The following is a 23,544-nucleotide window of genomic DNA, read 5'->3' as shown; positions in this document are numbered from 1 at the left end:
TGTCTGCCAATTTGTGTTTCTTTATAATTTGTGTTTGTTTGCAAGCTCTTGGTGCATTATATGTCTGTGTAAATAATCTCTGTGCCAAGAGCTTGCACCCAGAAGTAATGTGTTGTATAGTTTCTGGCATGATGTGACATTTTCTGCATGTGTCATTTGTTAGTGTTGTATCTTTGAGTATGTGTTTTCTGTAGTTTTTAGTATTTATGACCTGATCCTGTATGGCAATCATGAATCCTTCTGTCTCCCCAAAGAGGCATCCCCGATCTAACCAGCTGTTTGACGCAGTTTTGTCAACAAAATCCTGGGCCAGATCATAAGGATGCCTGCCATGGAGTGCCTTTTGAGCCCACGATTGCTTAATGGTGTCTATGCTTTTTATATGTTGTCATGTTCATATGTTGTGAGTGTAAGTTTAATGGTGTGTTATTTGAGTCTGCTAGAGTTACAGCTTTATGTAACTGTGATGTTTCTTGTTTCTTGTAGAAAAACTCTCGCAGTGACATTATTATTATTATTTTTTTTTTTTAAATTTATATCATCTCACTCATATTATGTATTCATGTACTTCTATGTATCTAGTACCATGTCTAACTGGGTTATACATTTGTAGCATCCAGTATTTACTGTACTCCAGTAAGTTACAATAAAATATCTATCTATCTATACTAATGACATTCTTTTCATAATACAAGTAGAGAAGCTCTTATTCTTCATATACCTAATAATGTCAAGCACTGTACAAAATTAGATACACACTAAAATTATTAGGTGAGTATTTCAATCAGAGAAGCAAGACTTGAAAATGGTTTCAATTTATAGAAATACAAAATGCATTTATACTTATGAGAATTATGTCAGAACAGTAATGAAATTTGACTTATTGAGAGTCAACTGTAATCCAAAAAATTTAATTAATATCAAACTTTAATTTTGATGGTAGTAAAATGAATAAGTTATAAGGCAAACATATTTATGCTAATCTTTAATTAGCATAAATATGTTTGCCTTATAACTTAAATATTCATAATATGCAAAATTATTTTTGTTGTAAAATACATTAAAGAAATTTTTAAACTGATTTTAAAAATTAGTGATTACTTTTTTCAATGTTGGATAATTAATAAGTTATAATTTCACTGTATAAAAGGTTTAGCAAAATTAAGCTGTAACTTTTTAGTTTTGATAATTACACTAACTCTATGAATTAAGACTTGATGGGTGTTTGTATCAATATGTAATTCTTCATAATTTGCTAGGCACATTTTAGAAATGTTACCCATATTTTCCTATCACACCAGATTTTCTCACACTTGATTAAGGTAAAATTATTTATCACTGTAAAATAGCATATATTTATTTTAGATATCAGGATATTAAATAAGAATGCACTGAAACTATAGGATAATATTAAAACAAGATTTTAAGTTTAATTAATTTTGTCAGTCTTCATTAGTGGATGGGATTTGTTCAAGCAAATGCAGAAAATACATAGATTCAGTGCTGATGAGACCACCTATGAATATGAAGAAGAATTAACAAGTTCTACTGTGATACACTGGAAATTTCTTGACTTCCCAATTATTCCATCTGCTGCTGTCGGTTTTTGTTGAATATTTTCTTTTTAACTTACAAGACCATTTTATGGATTTATTATCTCTCTCCTGTTTTGTTTTTTCCTTTGTTTAATATACCAGCAATAGCTAATTGTATTCACATTTCTGTAGCTTTAGTATTTGTATTTCATTTATTTTATATCTTGGTTAAATCTTTTATTCTTCTTTCATTATAGGAATTTCATGGGAATGCAACAAATTTTTTCCATTCTCATTTTTAAACCTCTATGACACTAGATGCAATGTCATAGTTTGTCTTTGTTTTCCGGATTCATACAAATGTAAGATTCTGGCCAGAATAGAGGGTCTTGAAATTACTCTCTATCACTTAATTGGCTTCTAGTCTGTTGGACTAGCCCTCTCATCAAAGGATGGCTTTTCTATGAGTATTAAAAAGATGCAGAGACTAGACGATTTTAAAATCTCTCTTCTACGTCAGGATCCCAACACCAGTTAATCAATTTATTGCGGATTAACACGCATAGCTATAATAGATGATAATATTTATATAGAATCTAATCAAATAGGAGGACCTTTCTATATGAGTGGAGACTGATTAACTATACCTCAATAAAAACATTATTTAATAAAAGTCAAATGGAACAAATTTACAATGAAAATAAAACATACTGAGAGATCAATTATATGCTAATCTAATCTATGCGTGGGGGAGTGAGTTTACATAACTCTAACATATACTACCTCAATTCATGTAGTATTCATAGTTGTAACCTTCTATTGGGAGCTTTGGAGATAGATGATGTGAATCAGGAGATTTAATCTTCTATGCGCTTAATATACATTGTTTCTATGTCTTCTATATGGCATCTTTAATATTATGGGATATGATCCTTAATTACATGCGGCAACCTTATTATGGAGATTCACACTTATGTGACCAGTTCGGATGGCAGGTTCTGCTTCTGACACACTGCACGAAAGGTGGGAAATCTACCCCTTTTTTATAGGGACAACTGAGTGTCTGACTCATCATCATAGGACATTGAGTTAAACTTTAGTCAGTCTAGAAAGGAAGTTCATTTCCTCTCTTTTCAACATCATTTTTGTTAAAATTTTTATCAAAGAAATAAAATATTTTGAATTAATATTTTATAGCAATTAATCCAATTATTTGCGGATCTTGCACAAAATAACAGAATTTGTTTAAAAAAACACATATGTGACTGCAGGGTCAGTATCTCATTGGCATCCTGTCAGGATGGACACCACAGTGTCGGTCAAACATGGAAATTTAGATGACCATTAAGTCAGTCATCTAAGTGGTCGCATTTGTGGAAGCTAAGGGATCAGTTGCATAGATCGGAATGGAGACAAGGGGTGATACCTGGAAGAAGTGCACTCCACAAGATTATTCATATAACAAATACCTGTTTATTCAGGAAGATGATTTACATCATTAATTATTAGATGCTTATTACTAAGGAGTTCAAAGGAATCTTAGCAGCTCGAGAGAGAGAGTTTACAAAACATTTGCGCGTCGACAAATACCTGTAGTCCAAATAGGTCTTCTGTAGGAATTTTCGTTGAGATGCTTCTGAAGGGTTAAAGTCAGGTAATCCAAATATAAATCCAGTTCAGGTGATAATCCAGATTGTGTCCAGAGGCTAATCCAGATTGAGTTCGGGAACAGTGACAATGGGATGCACACACATACACCAAAGAGGTCGTGACGAATGATGAAAAAACCTTGAGCATCATCGTCCCCTTTATTTTTTATACAGGGGTCTCTTCTGGGTTTTTCCCAGTAACTTGCTCAGAGCTTTAGTATTTTGGGTCCAATCAATGAGTTTCACCCATTGAGTCAACGTGACACATTGAATGTGTCACTTTGAAATAAAGGAACTAAGTCCATGGAAAACAGTTTATCGCCATGTTATTCAGTGATTTTTTTGAAAGGAATAACTGTCTTAGTGTAAACAATGAAAACTTTATAAGCATTTATAATAAAGGGTTTCTTAAATTTTCCCTGATAACAAGTTTGGTTCTCACACATATCAGCAACTTTATTTTATTATATAACATTCTTATGACATTTTTAATGATAGTAAGTTGTAGAAAGCATCATATAATAATGTAGCTTTATATGAATATACATGTTTTCTGTAATTCAAAACCAGGATATTCTAGATTAGATTGATTGAAACTAGTTTGAACTGGATCATATTGATTTATATCATATGGGTAATAAACTATTGCCAAAAACAATCTAAAAATTTTTTTTATCTGCTTCAAAAATGGATGGAATAATTTGAAATATTTAACTATTGTGGAAAAATTGCACATGATGGAAAAATAGACATCATTTTTAAGTTCAGCATTACTAAATTAGCAAAGAACAGCCATAACTTTGTAATTTCAGAAATCATATAGATCTGTGTTATCTGTTAATTTTTTAACAATTGAGTATGTTTAATATATAATGTTAATATTTAAATACAGATTTGATAGCTTGATAATCTATTTTGATAATTTGCTATTAGTAATCACATTGCTTAATTTTAATGAGAAAATTTATGTATAAAGTGCAATTTTGACTTATTGTGTGTGGGTGTGGTGTGGTATGGTGTGTAAGAGCATAATTATTTTTTTATATTCAGAATTTTGAGACTTAATTCTGAGTAATGAAATTTGAATGTTTAGAATAATTATTTTTATTTTATGTTTCAGAGAAAGCTACGAGTCATTTACAGCTAGAACCTGATTGGAACGCAATATTACAAATTTGTGACTCTATTCGTCAAGGAGATGTACAGTAAGTTTTTCATAGTTTTGAAAATATGTTGAATAGATAAACTAAAAATATATTTTCATACAATGATGATATTTATTATTCAAAAAATGGGCAAATTTTAAAAATTTTCTTTAGTTGCTAATGTATATTGAAGTTGACAGTATTTTGGTGATAGACTATTCCTGAGTCAGCAGTAGGATATCGTGTGATTTAAAATGAAGAAATTACTAATATTTTCATATAAATACTAAATTTAACACCAAAATAGCTAATAACATAAAAGCTTATATTATATTTCATAGGGATTTGCTTTAACATGTGTTAATGCTAAAATTATTGAAGTTCTTAAAGTTTTATTATAAGTAAAGGCATACTTTTTTGCATTCTAAATTATAAAATTTCGCAGAATTTTTGTGCTAAAAACATAAGGTTCTATGCTGCACTTTATGCAACTGTAAGACATAAAAATATGTGCAAACATATTTTTTAAGAGACATAATTTTACATTTTAAATTATTATAATTGCATATATTATTTAATACCTAATCATAACTTGGACAGTAGATCATAGTGTGTAAATATTTTTGTTGAAAAATGTCACTAGTTATAAGCTGCTTGGCTTTTTCTGACAGCCTTTGAGAGAATGAACACTTGGTTTTATCAGAAAACAGTTCTCTCCACATCAGCAGAGTTTTTATAGGGATACCTAAATATTTGACTGTCAAATTGAAAGAATAGGAAATTTCTTAGCAGTAGCTTTCTTTTTCCGAACTTTACAATTGAAGTGGATTCATTTATGTTGTGGACACATTTCAAGTAGTGAAAAATTCCAGCCCATAGTAATGAGATGGAAAGATTAGTTGTAAAAGAAATTACTGAATTTGAAAAGTTCTTATTAGCATGAATGCTTGCATTTGGTCAAAGTGACTGCAGTGTTGAAGCATGCTCGACAATAAATTTCATATATTCTAGAAGGAACTCGCTATCAAGCATCTCTCTTAATTGTTTCAACTTGGTTATTACAGCAAGTTCCATAGTTGTTACAGTAAGATAGTTTTCTATAGAACACTCCTAATTTCAAATTGACTAGCTGGTAACTGACACAAACCATGTATTCCACCAAGTTACTATATGTTCTGGAAGAAGGGTTACCATCATGTATGTTATAAACTTTTCGAATGGTAAAATGAGCTTACCAAAGAATTGCTACTAAAGCAGCAATATGTGCATTACTGTTGTGAATGCAGTTTGGAAAATTTTTTAGAGCTTTAAATGTAATGTATATTTATATGTATAGTACATACATTATCCAAGATCTATCCTGATACTTGATATGGTTTGATTCCATAATCATGCAGATGTTTATACAAATATAAACATCTGTAATCCTGATATTTATTTATATTGTTGTGCCGGCTTCGAATAAAGATGATTGTAATCTGGTGCAGGGGCGGAACAAAAAGATTTGAAAAAAGAACATTCTAGAAGAATCGAAGAAAAAAAGACATTTGAGATGTTTTTTATTCCAACAAGATATATAATGTTCGGTGAGGTCTCTGAGGTGACTGGAATGTCCTAGAAAACCCATCCATGGGTGTGCATACTTCTGACTTTTTTGACCTTTCGAGAAATTTCGGGAGATAGGGGAAGTTCTGATCTATCTTCAGTACGGACAAGTAATGGAGGCGACTTTGAAGTAAATAGTGTAAGTGAGAAGTAATTAGAGTGCCTATTAGACTGAATTTGTTAGTGTATTTAAATAAAGCGTCAGTTCAGTGAACTGTATTCTGAATTTATATCCCAAGCCCCACAGCTTGTAACAATATTAAAGCCTAATTGCCAGTAAGCAGCAATTGCAAGTTCAAGTCCCTCTCCAGACCAATTATTGTCTTTTGGAATCATCTAAATTAATTATTAAATTTAATAAGAGGTGATGCCTGACTCTAGGTCAAATTACTTAGCATTTAATTGAGCTATATTACTACTGCTATTAACAATCTAATTTGGCAATTGTTTGACTTTAATGCAGATTTTACTATAGAGAATTGCACCTAAATGCAAAATTTCCAGCAAAGAAACATTTAACTTTATTCTTCAAATGTTTTTGGCCACTGTTTTATTCATCCTCTTTAGGAAATGTAAAACGGAAAAACCATTCTATAAATAAAATGTAGCTGCCTTCTAATACTGGCCGAAAACATTCGAACATTGAAGTTAAGCATTTCTTTGCTGGAAATTTTGCATTTAGGTGTTATTCTCTACTCTACATGTACAGTTCCAGTTTTCTGGTAAAGTTGTTGTTTATTGATTTTTACTATTTATTGTGAAGCTGCTGTGGCATTTTGTTTTTAAATATTCACTAGTTATCAGGTATAATTGTAAATAGTCATTACTACATTTATAGTAGCACAAGAAAATGTGTAACACACACTAATTTTGTAAGTCACTATTGTCATTTGTAATAACTCACAAAATTAGCCTCTGTTACAATCTTCTTTAGTCCATGTTTTTGAATTTCATCTAAAACTGGCAGATAATATTGTTTCAGCTTGTTTTCCAATATCAGTGCTTTGTTAATTCCTGTAATTTAGGAGTTTGTTTTCCCAAAGGAACATTAGCTGATGGAAAGGCACTTACTAGTTCCAAGTGAATTGGCTTTTGTGAATTTACAGTTCTTTACCATATTTGAATGTAAATTGTAAATTTTAAAAGTTTTTTTTTAAGAAGCCTGGTTGTCATTTTCTCTATCTACATGTTTCTCATACTTCAAATGTTTTTTAATGTGTCTTTCCTGATGTGATTAGTTAATAACAATATTGCAGAGAATACAGAAACAGGTGTCTGTTATTAGTGTGGAAAGTTTCCTTTAAAAATTCTTTTACTTTATCCTCAGAAGTAATATTTTTTGTGCTTTTTTAGACATTGTATGATAAAGGCACTAACTAAAACTGATATTAACTACTGATACTGTCCATCCACTACTTAAACCTTTAAACTTTGAATTGGTTTATACTAGTTTCATCTCATTTAAACAAAATGATTAAAATCCTCTGGCAATGGCAACAAACAATATAGTTTATTGGAATTGCCAGTTAATTAAATTAATTAAAACCAATGTAACAACTTTTCTTCTTATCAATACAGTACAGAATGAAATGGATTGTCTAGAGCCAAAACAGTAATAATAGGGTTAAACTTTGAATGATATGTAGAATATATCTCCTCCTTTCCTGGTGATGGAAATTTTATTCGGTTTCATATTATATTTTTTAACCACTCAGCGGTGACTGACAGATATATCTATCAGTCACTGCTGAGTGGTCACCAAAAACTACTGAGAAAAAAATTCACATAAAAAAAGGAATTATGTAACAATAAAAAAAGACTTTTTTTACTAGACGTAACTGTTTACAAAATCTTTTTTCAAAATGGTAATGAGAAAAAACGCGTGGAAAAATACTTTAAAAGTTTTCCACATTTATTCTCCACTACATAGGGATAACACCATACCTGACTAACCCACTGCTGAAAGGTTAAGAAGTGTTTAAATGATTTATATTTTTATACTTTTAATCAGATTTGATTAATTGCTTTATGGTGCAGTAGTGTTTCATTGAACATCTATAATGTAAACATACAAAATGTGGATTAGACCTCTTTAAAATTTTACTTATCACAATTTTGATTGTATTTGTATAATTCAGAAAATGCATTACTTGCATAAAATAATAAAATTCAGTAGGAGTTTTGTGATTAGGCTTTTAGTTATAAGATTATAATTTTTTGATTGAGATTATTACTAAAGTATTTTATGCTTTTGTTCTGGCAATGCGATGGTTATCGTACCTGATAAGAATAACATTCACTAGTTATCAGTTTTTTTAGTGTTTTTTTTTTTTTTTTTTTTTTTTTACCCAGTCTTGGCTTTATTCCATGTAACTATGTATATCACATTTCATTGCTTGCAGCAGTGTTTACTCTGTAGCAGCAATTTTAGAGCTAAAATTTTTCTTTGCAAAATTTTTTTCTGCACTCTTTGCATAATGTGTACACAAATTTTGGTATGAATCAATTTATTGATTGGAGCTTCAGAGTCCTCTGAATAGGACAAATTTATGATTATCCTGTATATATATATCTTACCAAGCATAACTACTGTGAGAATCCAGAATATATACTTGCTAGTATTTACACTACTAGTATGTTTGTTTTATTTATTCACGAACATAAGTGAATTTGTTAGACCTAAAATATATTTTGTATTCATTATATAATTGTATAGTTATATTATTTAATAGATAGTATTAATTTCAGTTTTTTGTTAAATAATATAATTTGTGTTTATAATTAATATGTAAAGTTTTGAAATATCCTTAGTGTATTTAACAGATTTTAAAGGATATCAGAAAAATAATAATTTTAAAAAAATACATTTGCTTCTTGATGAATAATTGATTTGATGTAATTCATATTTTTTACAGAGCAAAGTATGCTATTAATGCCATAAAGAAAAAATTATATGCACAAAATCCACACGTTGCTTTATTTGCTCTGCAGGTAAGTTTGAACTTTGAATTTTTAACTTCAGTTAAATAATTATTCTTAGTTTTAAACTAAGAATAATTATTAAACAAATGGCATTTAATTTGTAAACTTAATAAATGAATTGTATGTCACTCTCTGTTGAAATTTGGACTCAATATGATGATTAATGATGAAGTATGATTTGAACATTTTGAAAATAGCATTATACAAATTATATAACTTATTTTACTTCATAAATTTTTCGAATATTAAATTAATTTCCTAATCAAAGCTTAACTTTGATTAGGAAATTAATTCCTATAATAATTGAATTAATTTCCTAATGAAATTTTTCTTAACTTTAAAAATTTCATTATTATTATTCTAGTATTTATTGCAATTTATATTGTATTATATTCTTTTTACATTATAATTTATTGATTAGTTAATTTTCTATTTGGATATGTCTATATGTTTTTAATACAAGTACCCTTTGTTTCATATTTAAGTCATTTTTTGTTTGAAGATGATCTAAGAGATTTCAAAACTTCAATGTTCAAATAAATAAATTTGACAATTTAGAAAAACCTGCAGTTTTTAAGAATTTGAGTCAAGGATTTAGAAAATGCCGATTTTTGAAAAAATAAATTTATTATACAGAAAATATTCTAAAGCTAGTAGTTGCATGATATGAGATGTTAATTGAGCAACCATTAATATCTTACTTGTGCTGTTCAGTTGGCTAGTTAGAATACAGAAAGCTGAAAATTTTTTACCATAAACATATGAGAACAAATTATTTTACTACTAAGTTATTGATATTATATGCCTTTAGTGCTTGAATGCATAACATTTTTGAAATCTTGAATTTTTTCCCTACTTGTTCAGAAAAGTCATTTTTAGTCCTATCTTCATATTTTACACAAACGAATCTAGAATGGGTCTTAAATGTGGCCATTATCACCACATTTAGCCACCAATGAAATATTATGTGGCCAACATGAAACCAATGTTTTAAGTTTTCACTCACTGAGTATCATTGAAATAACCACTATTTTAGACAATTTTCAGCTGAAATTCATCTTGGATAATAAAATCCTAAATATGAAGGTGTGTGGATGTTATTGCTAGAAATATTAATTAAATTTTCACAAAGATGCAGCCACAAATCATTTTTCCATAGTTGAATATGTAATCACAATAATATTTTCTGGAATCCTTAGTCTACAAGTTGATACTTTTGAGAATTCATATTTTGTTCTTCCTACTTGTCATTTTCCAAATTCATTATGAGAAATTCATAATAGAGGTGTAAAAGGTAACTTATTTTTATTTTATGTTGTAGGTTTTAGAATCATGTGTCAAAAACTGTGGATCACCTGTTCATCAAGAAGTATCTACAAGAGCTTTTATGGAAGAATTGAGAGAGTTAGCTAAGGTATGAAATAATAGAAACTATTTTATTTTTTATGTATAAAAATGAGAGACAATGATCATGAAATTAATCTTATGATCAAATAATAATGATATTTATCTAAAATGGCATAATTTACTGATTTGCATAGGAATTTAACTAATAATAGCAGGTTGTCTATCATCACTATTGCAAGCATGTTATTCTGTATTCTTTGCTTTTTACAAGTCTCATATCTGATATTTTCTGATCTAGTGGGCAGCTATAGTTCAATTTTAGGTGGAATTTTCTAAAATGTTGTTACTTAATGGACTTTCTATGTATCCCCCCTATTATTCATGTAGCAGATTGCCACTTGGATTTTTTTCTCTTTGGGTTCTAGTGTTATGCACTGGAATGATGCTGAAGTTTCCAGCAACCCTTTTGAACAACTGTCCTTATTCTGCTTATGACAAAATATGAAACGGCAAGCATTATCTAATGCCTTATTGAAGTTTACATTTTCATTTATTAGGCCATACCTATATCTTCTTTTTGCTTCATTTGAATACAGAACCTCAACTCTATCTACTTTACTGTATTGGAAAGGAGTAGAAGGCCCAACCTTACCACATAGCCTTTGAAAAGGAAAGATGAAGAGTTTTAGAGGAAATGAGGAGGAGGAAGAAAAGGCTAATAGGAAAGTGTGAAACATGAGATCTCAGTGTGCCCAGCTGGTTCCATTAATTGAAATTAACAAATATACAAAACATGGGGCATAGCCCATAAGCAAATAGTGAATATAAAGGAATTACAGAAAGGTGTGGATGCCCAAGGGGCTCAACTCTATCTACTTCTTTTTTAGAGAATGATAAGAGATTTTTGTGATCAATTTTTCTGTGAATACAAGAATATATACTCTGTATATTTTTTACTCTTCATGCTGCATATTGTACTGCAAGTTCTATTTTTTTAATGTGATGCTCTTCATCCTCAAACCAACAAATCACTTGCTCAGCAAAGTTTTTCTCTTTTATTGGTATGATAAGAAAGTGATTTAATTTGCTGGTTTGTTAGCCAGAAAGTGAACTATCTCCCTTTATATTACTCTAATATACTAGACAGGATCAAGGAAATTAATATGATGGATTAAAACTTAAACTAGAACAAAAAGTTATGAAAGAAGATAGTCCATTATACATTACAGCTAACTTGAACAACCTGTACAGATATAAACTGTCTGCTTTTCCTGCACTTATTAGAAGAGCATATTCATATCGTTCTAATGTACTAGACAGGATCAAGGAAATTAATAGAATCAAAGAAACAGCTTCAAACTTGATATAAAAAGAGTTCAATAGAAGGACTAATTAGAAGATATGAAGGAGGCCAAAAAAGAACCCAAACAAATCAATGTAAAATTGTGAAGTTCACTTATAATAAAAACATCAAGAACATCATGAAACAAGTGGTGGACAAAAACACTCCAAAATAGTTTTCAGAAGGGCTCCTAATTTATTAGTGTTCTGAGAAATGATAAAGACATGCTTAAAAAAGAAGAAAAAGCAGGTGTATATAAAATTCCATTTGAAAATCAGCAATTAGGAATTAAGAAAGATTATATTGGGGTCACAAGAAGGAATTTAGCTATTAAGGAGCATAAATATAACATTAATAAAAGGGCACTGCAACACAGTTTTGTCCGGTATGGTGCAAGTAGAGGACTCTGTAGTTAAATGGAATGAAGGAACTATCACTGGACCATGATAGATGGGGAAAACTATTTCCCATCGTTAACAATGGTTGAAGAAAAAAATTGAAGTATATAAAATAAATTAAAGGATGGTTGTATTAATGCCAGGGATGCAGATGGACTAGCTTCTGCATGGAAATTCTACATAAAAGAAAAATTAAAATAGAAAAATTCTTAGTCTGCACCTGCCCTTATATCAATACTTGGATGCATTTTTGTGTATTTTATTTTTATTTTATTATATNGGACCATGATAGATGGGGAAAACTATTTCCCATCGTTAACAATGGTTGAAGAAAAAAATTGAAGTATATAAAATAAATTAAAGGATGGTTGTATTAATGCCAGGGATGCAGATGGACTAGCTTCTGCATGGAAATTCTACATAAAAGAAAAATTAAAATATAAAAATTCTTAGTCTGCACCTGCCCTTATACTTGGATGCATTTTTGTGTATTTTTTTATTATATATATTGTTGTTATTTTAGTTTATTTAATATAGTTGGTTTTTTTATTTTATTATTTATTTGTTAATTTATCTATATTTTCGTTTTAAATTTAAAATGTTAAACTGTTTGGACATTTTATCATTAAAATGTTAAATTTTTAAAAAGGTGTTTCTATTCAGTTACACCTGAAGATGGCCTATTGTATTAGGCTGAAACATTTGTTTTGTTTAATAAACATTTCTCAGCAACAGAAAGTGTATTTGATAGTTTGGTGTAACAATAGTGAATACTTAATGAAGAATTACTGTCTACAATGTACTAATTCAAGGTTATTGTCTGTCTTTGTGGTTTGATTATTTAAATAAAAATAGAATCATTTTTTGAAAATAATTTTTGGTAAACATAAATACAGGTGAAAATTACTTATTTTTTTTCAACACAAATATGTAATAGAGCATCGTTTGTCTGAAAACTGGTTATCCGAAACGTCGGTTAACCGAAAGCATTCCAGTCGGCAAATTTAAATTTTCATTAGTGCTGTGGCGCTGCACTCTTTGGCTATATCTTGGGCTACTGCAATATTTTTTTTTGTGTGTGTGTTTTAGCTGGCAGCACTGGCACTTTTGTGTGGTGTTTTTCTGAGAACTGTGTGTCGTGCTGAATTGAACGTTTTTGATACTAGATCAACTTATAAAGTATATTGAAAATTATAAAAACAAAAAAATTATACTTTATAAGTTGATTTTTCTCCATTGTGTGTCGCTTCACGTTGAATTTTCGTCAATGTTAAGCCTAACGTACACTTTTTAAAATAATAATCGTGGCTATTGTATCATTAAAAATTATTTCTTTATCTTTTACAAACAAAATAAATATATTGAAAATTATAAAAACAAAAAAATTATATTTATTTTGTTTGTAAAAGATAAAGAAATAATTTTTAATGATACAATATCCACGATTATTATTATTTTAAAAAGTGTACGTTAGGCTTAACATTGACGAAAATTCAACGTGAAGCGACACACAATGGAGAAAAATTTCAACATGGGATATGTTAATATATTTTTTCATACATAATTGGTTATCCGAAAAATAAGTTATTCAAACAACTTCAGTCCTCAATTGATTCGAATAAACGATGCTCTACTGTATAATACTTAGGAATGTAATAATAAAAACACCTTTCTCACTTTTTCTAGCAAGTTTTAATAAAGTAAAGTAATGTTTTTGGCTATTTTGAATAGCCTGCCTCAGGTTTAACATAATTTTGAACGTCAATTAGGACAAAAAATTTAAAATTTTTTGTCCTAATTGACGATAAAATTTAGTTCAGCTATTTTGAACAGCTGAAAACGTTAGTTCATTTTATTAAAACTTGCTATAAAGAGTGAGAAAGATGTTATTATCTAGAAGCTTATAGTGCATAGAACTTAGGAATGTTTTCATTGAAATAATTTTTATAAAATTCACTAAATGAAACACCTTGAGTTTTTCAATTATAATGCATATGTAACATCATTTATTTTTAAACACAAATAATATACAAAAATATTTTAATGGAGAGTATTAAGTCATTATAGTTCACTTATGTGTTTTCACTTTTGATATATTTTTCTATGTAACAAATTTGTTTTTCAGAAGCTATTTGTTATATGGAAGTTTGACTGTAGTTTGAAATAATTGTTTATATATTGTATTATATTAACATTAGTAATAGTATAACTTTTTGAAATTAACATAATTATTAAAATTACATTTACTCATAGTAAACTTTTACTAATTTATTAAAATAAAATAATTGTGAGATTTTAAAAATATTTAATGCTTTTTTTTTAAATTTTTGAAATAGATTACTCCAAATGACGATATAAAGAATAAAATTTTAGAATTAATACAAACTTGGGCTCATGCTTTTCGTAACGAACCAAATTATCGTGCTGTTCAAGATACAGTTTCATTAATGAATATGGAAGGTAAATTCATAATTTAATTTTTGTAATGATAAATAATAGTTATTTACATTTTATTATTTTACAGTGATGATCATCATCATAGCTAAATACAGTAAAACTTTCCTAACTCAAACATCTATAACTTGAATATTTCTTTAACTCAAAGTTAATGGAGCACTTGGTAGATTTCAATAGAATAGCGTAGGGATTTAACGTCTCCAACTTGAATTTCTTGAGTATTCCCCTAGTTAAAGTTTTTCATGGTCCTGGATACCACTTTGTTACTTTCAATTTCCCTGACTTGAATTTTAATGTTTATTCTATCCAAAGTGATCCTAATTATTGGATTTCCATGCAATTTTTCAGACGGTTGGTTGTATTTACTCTCCAACACCAATTTTCAGACAACAGTTTTGCAGATACTTCTCAACAAGATGTATTTGCAAAACTGTTCAATATCATTTTGAACATTTTGCTGAAAGGCATTACAAGGGCTGTTTAAAACAAAAAACACTATCAAAGCTTCTTCATATAATGCAAGAGAGGTAAGAATACAAATCTATTCAGAATGGGCATTTTTTACTCTATTATTCTCTAATTTGAATCATCTGTAACTCAAAGTTTTTTCCTGCTGTTGTAGCTTTGAGTTAGAGAAGTTTTACTATAATTACTTTTAAGTTAAAAGTCAAAAAAATGTTTTCAGTTGCATTTCAAGCTATTGAATACATATAAATTAAATGTAGAACAGAGTTATACAGGGTGAGTCAGAAGGTGTGGGAAACAAGATGGGAGATGTGATAGTATAGTCAAACCTCAGGGTTCAAATCCTTACTTTTTGAACAATTTAGTTTATGAACAAAATTTTGAATGCCATATTTTTCTCAGTTGCCAAACAAGCTGCTCGGCAACAGTCAGCCACAGATTACTGAGAGACGGATGGTCAATTCCCTATACTTCCCGTGTTAAAGAAAGTTGACAACCTGCTCAATAAATGATGAGACTACTGATTCAGAAGTTAGTAGTGCCTAGATTCCCTTGTATTATAAAAATGGACGTGTATGTCCCTATATTTCACTTTTCCGCAAAAACTACACATCGCACGTGAATGGTGTTTGTATGTGGTGGTAGCTCCAAGTCTCCATTCGTGCATAGGGGTGGTTGCGTCTCGATAGCTATAAGGGTGCGGGAGATATGAGGCTGAAAGTGGTTGAAAGTGGCTTTCTATTTCGAATGTTTTGTTCGAATTTGTTCGAATTAAATTCGAACATAAAATTCGAATATTGGTTCGATTATAGAACGATTGTAAACGTTCCAGAAACGTTGAAAATAGTTCGTTTGACTAAACGTAAAAATTCTCTAATTAGTCTGGAAACGGGGGACCTAATTCTTGCATTCTGTGAAAACGGGTAAGATTGGCTATAATGTAATTATCTTAATCTTCACTATCGTTACTTTTTGCCCAGTAAAGTGGGTCCTTGCAGCTAGATTCTAGATTACTTAGAAAAACAGTCTTTTATATATATAAAACTATATTACATACAAATAAAAACCCAGCGAAGCGGGTCCATGCAGCTAGTTAATTAATAAAAACCATGTTAATTAACAGTTGCATAATTAAACATGGATTTGTGGATGTCATTTATAAGTTAAATAACAAAAGTTTATTATTATGATATAATACATATTATAATATTTCATATTTATTAATACTAGGTAGCTAGTTAATTAAAACTAAAAATAATGATTAAAATTGTTCTTTACACCAAAACTGAAACTAAAATTAAAAATAAAATCACAATTGATTTAATTTAAATTAAAATTTAAATCAAATCATTTGAAACTTAAAATTTTGGAAAGTGTGGATAAAGTACTGTAAAGTACTATATTATTTTTCAGCCCTCTACAACGATTATCGACACGACTGTGTGCCAGAAATAGCCGTTCCCTAACAGGTACTTTACGCGGATTTGTGTTAGTGTGCCAGGCCTGGACTTTAAGCGTGCACCGAATTAAATAATGACAAAGTTTGTCAATAACAAAATCAAAATTTAATAAAAGTTTAGTAATAAACTATATACAATATTTAGTAAAATCAAATAACAAATTTATTCAATGAAAGTCAATAAGAATCAACCCGACAAAACTCAAATCAATCTATTTTCTAACTTAACTCTATTCCCCTTTGGAATTCGACAAAATTCAAAGACTTAATTTACGTACAATAATTCTTATGAATTAAAGATCCTAATCGTCACCTCAATATACTAGGAACGTATTTCCTCAACTCTCAAGACTTTCTCTATTCGTCGATCCACAAATCTAATAACTTCAAAATCGCCTTGAAACTATTTGATCTTATCGGACACCTCTCTTTCGTTTGCTGCTACGAAGCTCACCTCGTCCGTCTTCACTTGAGGTTCAGTCTTTATACTGTGAAGTGACGTCACAATTCTGAATGCAATCACTCCCCTCATTTACATACTTATTTGCTAACAATAAACTTTTTCTATTTGTCTGGCAGCCTATTTCCCGACAATACGCGCTAACCTTTTACATTATTCTTTTTGACAATTTTCGGGATGTTTTCTTTATTCTTTAAGGTTTAGCGAGTCCCTAAGTTGTGCTTGTGGGGTCTCCCCCCCTTTTCTCGGTGTGGACCTATTTTTCTTCGCTCGGGAGCGCAAGTGTGCGCGAGTTTTTTCTACAGCGCTTTTCTCTCATCGGTGAGTTGGTTTCTCTTCTATTTTTAAGTTTCTAAGGTGAATGGTGAGGGAACCTTCGTCCTAACAAAACATAAGCCCCAAACAAAAATATAATAAAAAGCAAAAAAGTAAAATAAAAATAATGCTCGGACTTGGTTCCTTACAGTACTTGTTGTCAGTCTTGATTGATTTGGTTATATTTCATCCAGATAGAGTTGAGTCTCTACAACACTTTTTTGTAAAATAGTTTTGATTGGTGGTGATGGAACATTTTGCTATGTATATATTTATTTCTCAACATAGTCTCCTTTTAACTCGATACACTTTTCCCAGTGATGTTTAATAGTTTCAATATCTTGTTTATAGTGAGAATTGTTAAGCTTCTCAAAATAGCCATCAACCGCAGACTCCACCTCTTCATTGTTGGCAAATCTTTTACCACTGAGCCATTTTTTTCAAGTTTGGAAAGAGAAAATAATATGAGTGGGCTATATCTGGCAAATAGTGTGAGAGGAAGCAATTCAAACCTTAACTCATTGATTTTGGCCACTACGATAACAGATGTGTGGACTGGTGAGTTGTCTTGATGAAAAAGTGCATTTAGTGAAAAAGTGTGTTGCTCTTTTTCACCAAATGTGGCCATTTTTTCTTGATTTTATCACTCAAGCACTGCAATAAGTTTGCATAATACTTACCATTGATTGTTTTAACTTTTTGAAGATAATCAATGAAAATTATCCCACATGCATCCTAAAAAACTCCATGACCTTGCCAGCAGATGGAACTGTCTTAATCTTCTTCAGAGCCAATTCTTTCCTTTCAGTCCATTGTTTTGACTGTTCTTTTGTCTCAGGTGTGAAGTGATGGACCCATGTTTCATCCATGGTTAAGAATTGATGCAAAAACTCTGCTTTATTACTGCAAAACATTGCCAAACACTCGATTGAAACATCCCCACGACACTGTTTTTGTTCCATTGTGAACAAACACGGCACCCATATTGCACACAGCTTTCTCATTTCCAAATTTTCAGCCAAATGTGATGTACAGCACTTTTTGAAATACCTACCATGTCTACTAGCTCTTGCACTTTGAATCAATGGTCATCCAATGCCATTTTGTGGATTTTCTTCTATCATTTCTGGAGTGGTCACCTCATTTGGTTGACCACTGTGATGGTTGTCTTAGCAACTCGTATGGCCTTGTTTAAACTCTGCCACCCAATATTTTATTGTTGTAAATAAGGGAGCAAACTCCCTCAGAGTATAATATAGCTCAGCTTTGATATTTGTTGGACTGAAACCTTTCAAATCAAAGTATTGTATTAAATAATGATGACCAAATTTTCCATGTTTAGAAATTCACTAAGATCATTTACTATTGATGGTTGTCAAATAATAAACAACATAGTGTCTTCAAACTTCAAACCTAAGCTTCATAAGGTTGGTACTTTTGACCACAGTAATGTTTTCAAACAACTACCGCCATCTTATACATCAGGTCGGGTACTTCTGGGATGACCCTCGTACATTGTTTCCTATAAGAAAATTTGTTTCAGCTTGAGAACAAATTAGTTTTCAAACAACTATTAGGAATGAATTAAGTTCAAAACTCAAGGTGTGACTGTATATGAGTATTGTAAGCAAAAAAAACTTTATATAAACATGGGTATTATTCTCATCAGTTTCAGAGATACAGTTGTTTGAAAGTTGCTCACATAGAGAACAATAATGAATTTATACACTTATGTTCACAACAAAGGTGCAAAAATTGAACTGTAAACCTCAATACTCTTTACAATTGAACTTTACATCACTAACACTACCTATCACTAAGGGTATGTTCATAAAGTCAAATGAGTTAAACGCATTAGTAATGAATCGTTCAAAAAGTAGTAGTCTCGCTCACTGCGCATGCTCTGCGGTGATGACATTTTGAACGAAGCTCGCGAAGGAAAGAGTTAGTTTACTTCATTAAGAAAATGGCGCTTGATGATATCGATGTTTCTTAATCTGCTTGAGGGTTTAAATTGTGAATTAAAAGGTGAAATGGTAGAAATAACTGTCCACCTGAAGCAATATAAGAAAAATATTTTGGATAAGACTGCACTAGCAACATTCATATCTTTGATTTTAGAAACAGCCATTTAGTTACAAACGAATCATTCAAAAAGTCTAACGAAATAATAACAATGACGACGTCATTCTCATTTAACTCGTTCAACTTTACGAATGTACCCTAACAGTGGGTCCAACATCTGCTTAAGGGAGATGCTGAGATATGAATCAAACTTTTTCAAACAGCTTAAAAGTTCTTCCTCAGGCGATACACAGAATAACTGATGGAACACAGAATAAATAGAACACAAAGATTTGAAAATTAGATTGAAACCATGTCTTGTGAAATCACTATGTTGGATATGCGCATTTGTGTGAGTAGCTGGTGTTGGCAATTAAAAATTGGTGTCCATCAAGGCCTGCCAAGCAACTGACAAATTCAACTCTTCCTTGTGACTGATGCATGTGGCAATGAGGCTAGATTTATAAGTTTTTCCACTTGATACATGGTCAACATAAAGTAACTCAAAGATACCACACGTCATCTTTAGACACAAGTTGTAAAGTATATTGAGGTTCACAGATCAAGTTTTGAGCATTTATTATGAACATAGCATGTATGATTTATTATTGTGTATATGAGCAACTTTCAAACAGCTGTATCTCTGAAACAAACGAGAATAATGCCCATGTTCATATGAAGTTTTTTGCTTACAATGTACCATATACTGTCATCTTCCAAATTACTTCCTTTTCCTCCTTATGACTCACCATGTGTGTGTGCGAGACAAAAATTTTTGAATAAGAATGCTGTTTCGAATATAGACTGCTTATGGATTTTGAAACTTGGCACCAGTTTATGATGTATAATATTTGACATAATTATGACTATTTGGAATTTTGAAAGCTAGTTAGCTGTGAATACTAGAAATTAATGAAGAATTGTTATTTCTTTTAAATAAACATATTAAGCATTGAAAAATTCAACAAAAAATTCTGTTATTGTAAGATACATTCCCTTTCATTGTAAGATTTATAATATAAATTTTTTTTTATCTTAATTTATAAAAATTTCAAAATGATAAATTCAAAATTAACTATTTCAGAATTATTCTTATAATTTATAAGTAAAATGTTAAAATACTCTACTTCAGTTTATTTCTCTTACAATCTGAAAAACACTACAAACAAGAAGTTTATAAATTTATTAAGAAGCATTTGTTTAAATTTGTGCTAAAGCTTTTTTTCCTAATTATACATTGCTTTAACTGCATAAACTACCTACTGTTATAATACAGTTCTGCTTCTATAAAAATATTGAAATAAAATATGTATGACAGTTAAATATCTGTTTATTAAAGACCTTGATTATAAAATTATATAATTGTTTTTAATTAAATATTTAAAGATTATTTTTTAACATTAATAGGTTTCAAATTTCCAGTACTGAAGGAAAGTGATGCAATGTTTGCTGCAGATGCAGCACCAAAATGGGCAGATGGTGATTGTTGTCATCGTTGTCGAGTTCAGTTTTCAATGGTACAAAGAAAGGTAAAATTTTTAAATATTTCAGCTTTAAAACAAAGTCATAATTTTTTTTCATAAAAACTAGTGTTCATATTTTTATATTTTGATATATTTAGCTTGAATTTATAGATATCTTTAATAAACACCATAATCTTCCAATTTGTTTAATTTACAATTAGTTTTTATTGATTTATTAGAGAAATTTTAATGTTTATAACAATTTTTTTTATAATATCAGATTTAAAAATTTTTAATTTCATTCCTACATTAGAATTCTTAATGTAGTAAAGTCTCTCTTGTTTATCTGACTGCAGATATTTTTTGTCTTTTGTTCTTATTATGCTGGACTTTTTGAAAGTTGTCTTTGATAGGGAAATATTAGAACTACTTGCATCAAACAATGTTTCTTTTTTAGATATTTTACTTCAGGGATTCATTTGCATCTTAAGTTCACTATACCCTACCATGTATAGAATTGAAAGTGAAGTAAATTTTTTCCTTCCTGTATGCACTGAGGATGCTGAAAGGATTTTACAGATTTTCATTTTATTTTTATTACAGATCATCAAGTAAGCCTCATCAGTGGCTACCTTGATGAGGCTTACTTGTGAAGCAAAATGCATTTGGAGTATATCAATTGTATCAATAAAAAAAAGTAGAATAAAAATGCTGGTAATAATGAAAGTTTAGGTTTTTTTCATCATTTGTTTAACTGTTTAACTTGTATTGTCCCTCGAAGTCGGAAGAAGTCAGAGTATTTTTTTACTTGTTTTAAAACTAGGAAGGTTCTTTATTTTTAGTGTTTATTAATTATACTGATCCGATTGATTTTAATTATTGAAGTAATTTTTTATAAATTTTTAATACCATTAAAATAATGTTAGTAAAATGAATGGTAAAACACTTTTTTTTTATAACTATTTTCTCAAGTACTTGAACTTGTATTTTAAATGCATCTAAACTATTTTGAAATGTTAAAAATTTAATAAAATACAGTAGAGCGTCGATTTTCCGAATCAATTGGGGACTGAGGTTGTCCGTATAACTGATATTTCGGATAACTGATTTACGTACGAAAAAATAGTTTAACGTATCCGATGTCAAACTTTTTCTCTGTTGCGTGTTGCTTTGCGTTGAATTTTCGTCGATGTTACGCCTAACAAAGACTATTGTATTGTTAAAAATTATTTTTCTATTTTGTACAAACAAAATAAATATATTGAAAAATATAAAAATAATAAAAAATTATACTTCAGATGTTAATTTAGTATCAAAAACGTAAAATATTTGAGTAGCCCAAGACATAGCCAAAGATTGAAGCATCACAGCACTGGCGAAAATTTAAATTTGCCGACTGAAATTCTTTCGGATGATTGACTTTCGGAAAATTGACGCTCTACTGTATTTTAATTTCAGGAAAACTTATGATTGTGTGTTTATTATAAAATGAATTTTGCAGTTTGATTTTACTATTTTTTTAATGATTTTATTATGTTCAAGATTATTATAAAAAGAAATATAGTTTTAAATTATTTTTAAGAAAAGGAAAGTTAACAGAATTAATTTTGGTAAAGTAAACTATATATTTAGAGCTTATATGGAGTAATTTCTTTAGCAAGTTGCATAAATAATTATATTTTGTTACATTTTAAAATTATGAATAAATTTCAGCACCATTGTCGAAATTGCGGTCAAATATTCTGTAATAAATGTTCTTCTAGAACTGCTCCAATTCCTCGATACGGTATTGAAAGAGAAGTTAGAATTTGTGAATTATGTTGGGATAAACTAAACAGGTATTTGAATTTATATACTTGTAATTTTAAGAAAAAAATCATTATTTTATCAAGTTAAATATTAGTAGAGAAAGATGGTTATTAAAATTAGGAAATAAATGGAAAATATGGTTTAAATGTAATTTATATGTGAAAATTTTATAATAATCTAGTTCTGATAGTGTTAACAGTTGATGTAAATGTTTAAAATTAACAAAATATTAGCTGTGTACAGTATATGTAGTTGTGTATGTATGAATGATTTTTGGCAGTTTGGGAAATCCATTAAAATGAGATTTTACTGTAGTTTATTATTATTTCAAGGGTTGTTCAAAAAATAATGCACCATAATTTAGATCTGGGAAATGAAGACTGACATGGCTCTGCTTTTGAGAAGTTGTATCTGGAAGCTTTTGCTAATGTTGTGGAAAATTTCAAGTTCCCCTGCCAGGCGGGACTCCAATAGCTTTGCTGAAAAATAGTGAATGTTCCAAACAGCGTGCAGTGATAAAATTTCTCTTTGCTGAAGGGGAACTATTGGAAACATTCACAAATGATTGTGTGGTGTCTGTGGTACTGCAGTTGTCAACCGAAGCACCATCAGTCATTGCCTCATAAAGCAACTCCTTCCCTGTCCCGCCTAATGGCACCACAGAGTTAGAGAGACTGTGCCTTAATCATAAGCTGGTTGGATAGCTGACGCGGTAGACAGAGACAACTTAGCTGGGCCACATGGTACATCTTTTGGGCTCCCATCTGCACTCTGGCCCAGCTCTCTAACTTGACACAACTTTTATATTGTGCAGCTTGTTCTGTACTTAGTCCACAATACTAAACTAATAGCTCACATGGCTCAACAAATAGTATAAGTAATGGCAGCGGGGTCCCCTTCCCTATAAGAAGAGGGGCCCGGCCTAGTGTGTCCACTAGGCTTATAGATTGAATAGATCTATGATTTTTCCCATCAAATCCTTTAGTTTCTTTAAGTTTCCTTTACTAGCTGCTTTTACTAGTATTCTACTTTGCTCTTTTACTAGTATT

The 23,544-nt window shown here is 30.0% G+C and overlaps 1 protein-coding gene across 3 annotated transcripts in view; it reads left to right on the top strand.

The window, feature by feature from the left end:
* LOC111638793 (hepatocyte growth factor-regulated tyrosine kinase substrate-like) overlaps positions 1-23,544 on the top strand; it is a 90,779-nt gene that overhangs the window by 18,977 nt on the left and 48,258 nt on the right. For all 3 annotated transcript variants that reach the window (XM_023384553.1, XM_023384551.1, XM_023384559.1), the window contains exons 3-8: positions 4,305-4,389; positions 8,850-8,925; positions 10,238-10,330; positions 14,340-14,463; positions 20,631-20,752; positions 22,400-22,524. In XM_023384553.1, the coding sequence (XP_023240321.1) occupies positions 4,305-4,389; positions 8,850-8,925; positions 10,238-10,330; positions 14,340-14,463; positions 20,631-20,752; positions 22,400-22,524 (625 nt within the window). The remainder of the gene's footprint in view (positions 1-4,304; positions 4,390-8,849; positions 8,926-10,237; positions 10,331-14,339; positions 14,464-20,630; positions 20,753-22,399; positions 22,525-23,544) is intronic.

The sequence above is a fragment of the Centruroides sculpturatus genome, unplaced genomic scaffold (assembly GCF_000671375.1).
Source record: "Centruroides sculpturatus isolate CEXI.00-Female unplaced genomic scaffold, Cexi_2.0 scaffold90, whole genome shotgun sequence".
Classification (NCBI taxonomy): Eukaryota; Metazoa; Arthropoda; class Arachnida; order Scorpiones; family Buthidae; genus Centruroides; species Centruroides sculpturatus.
This window is presented reverse-complemented; position numbering and strand designations above follow the sequence as displayed.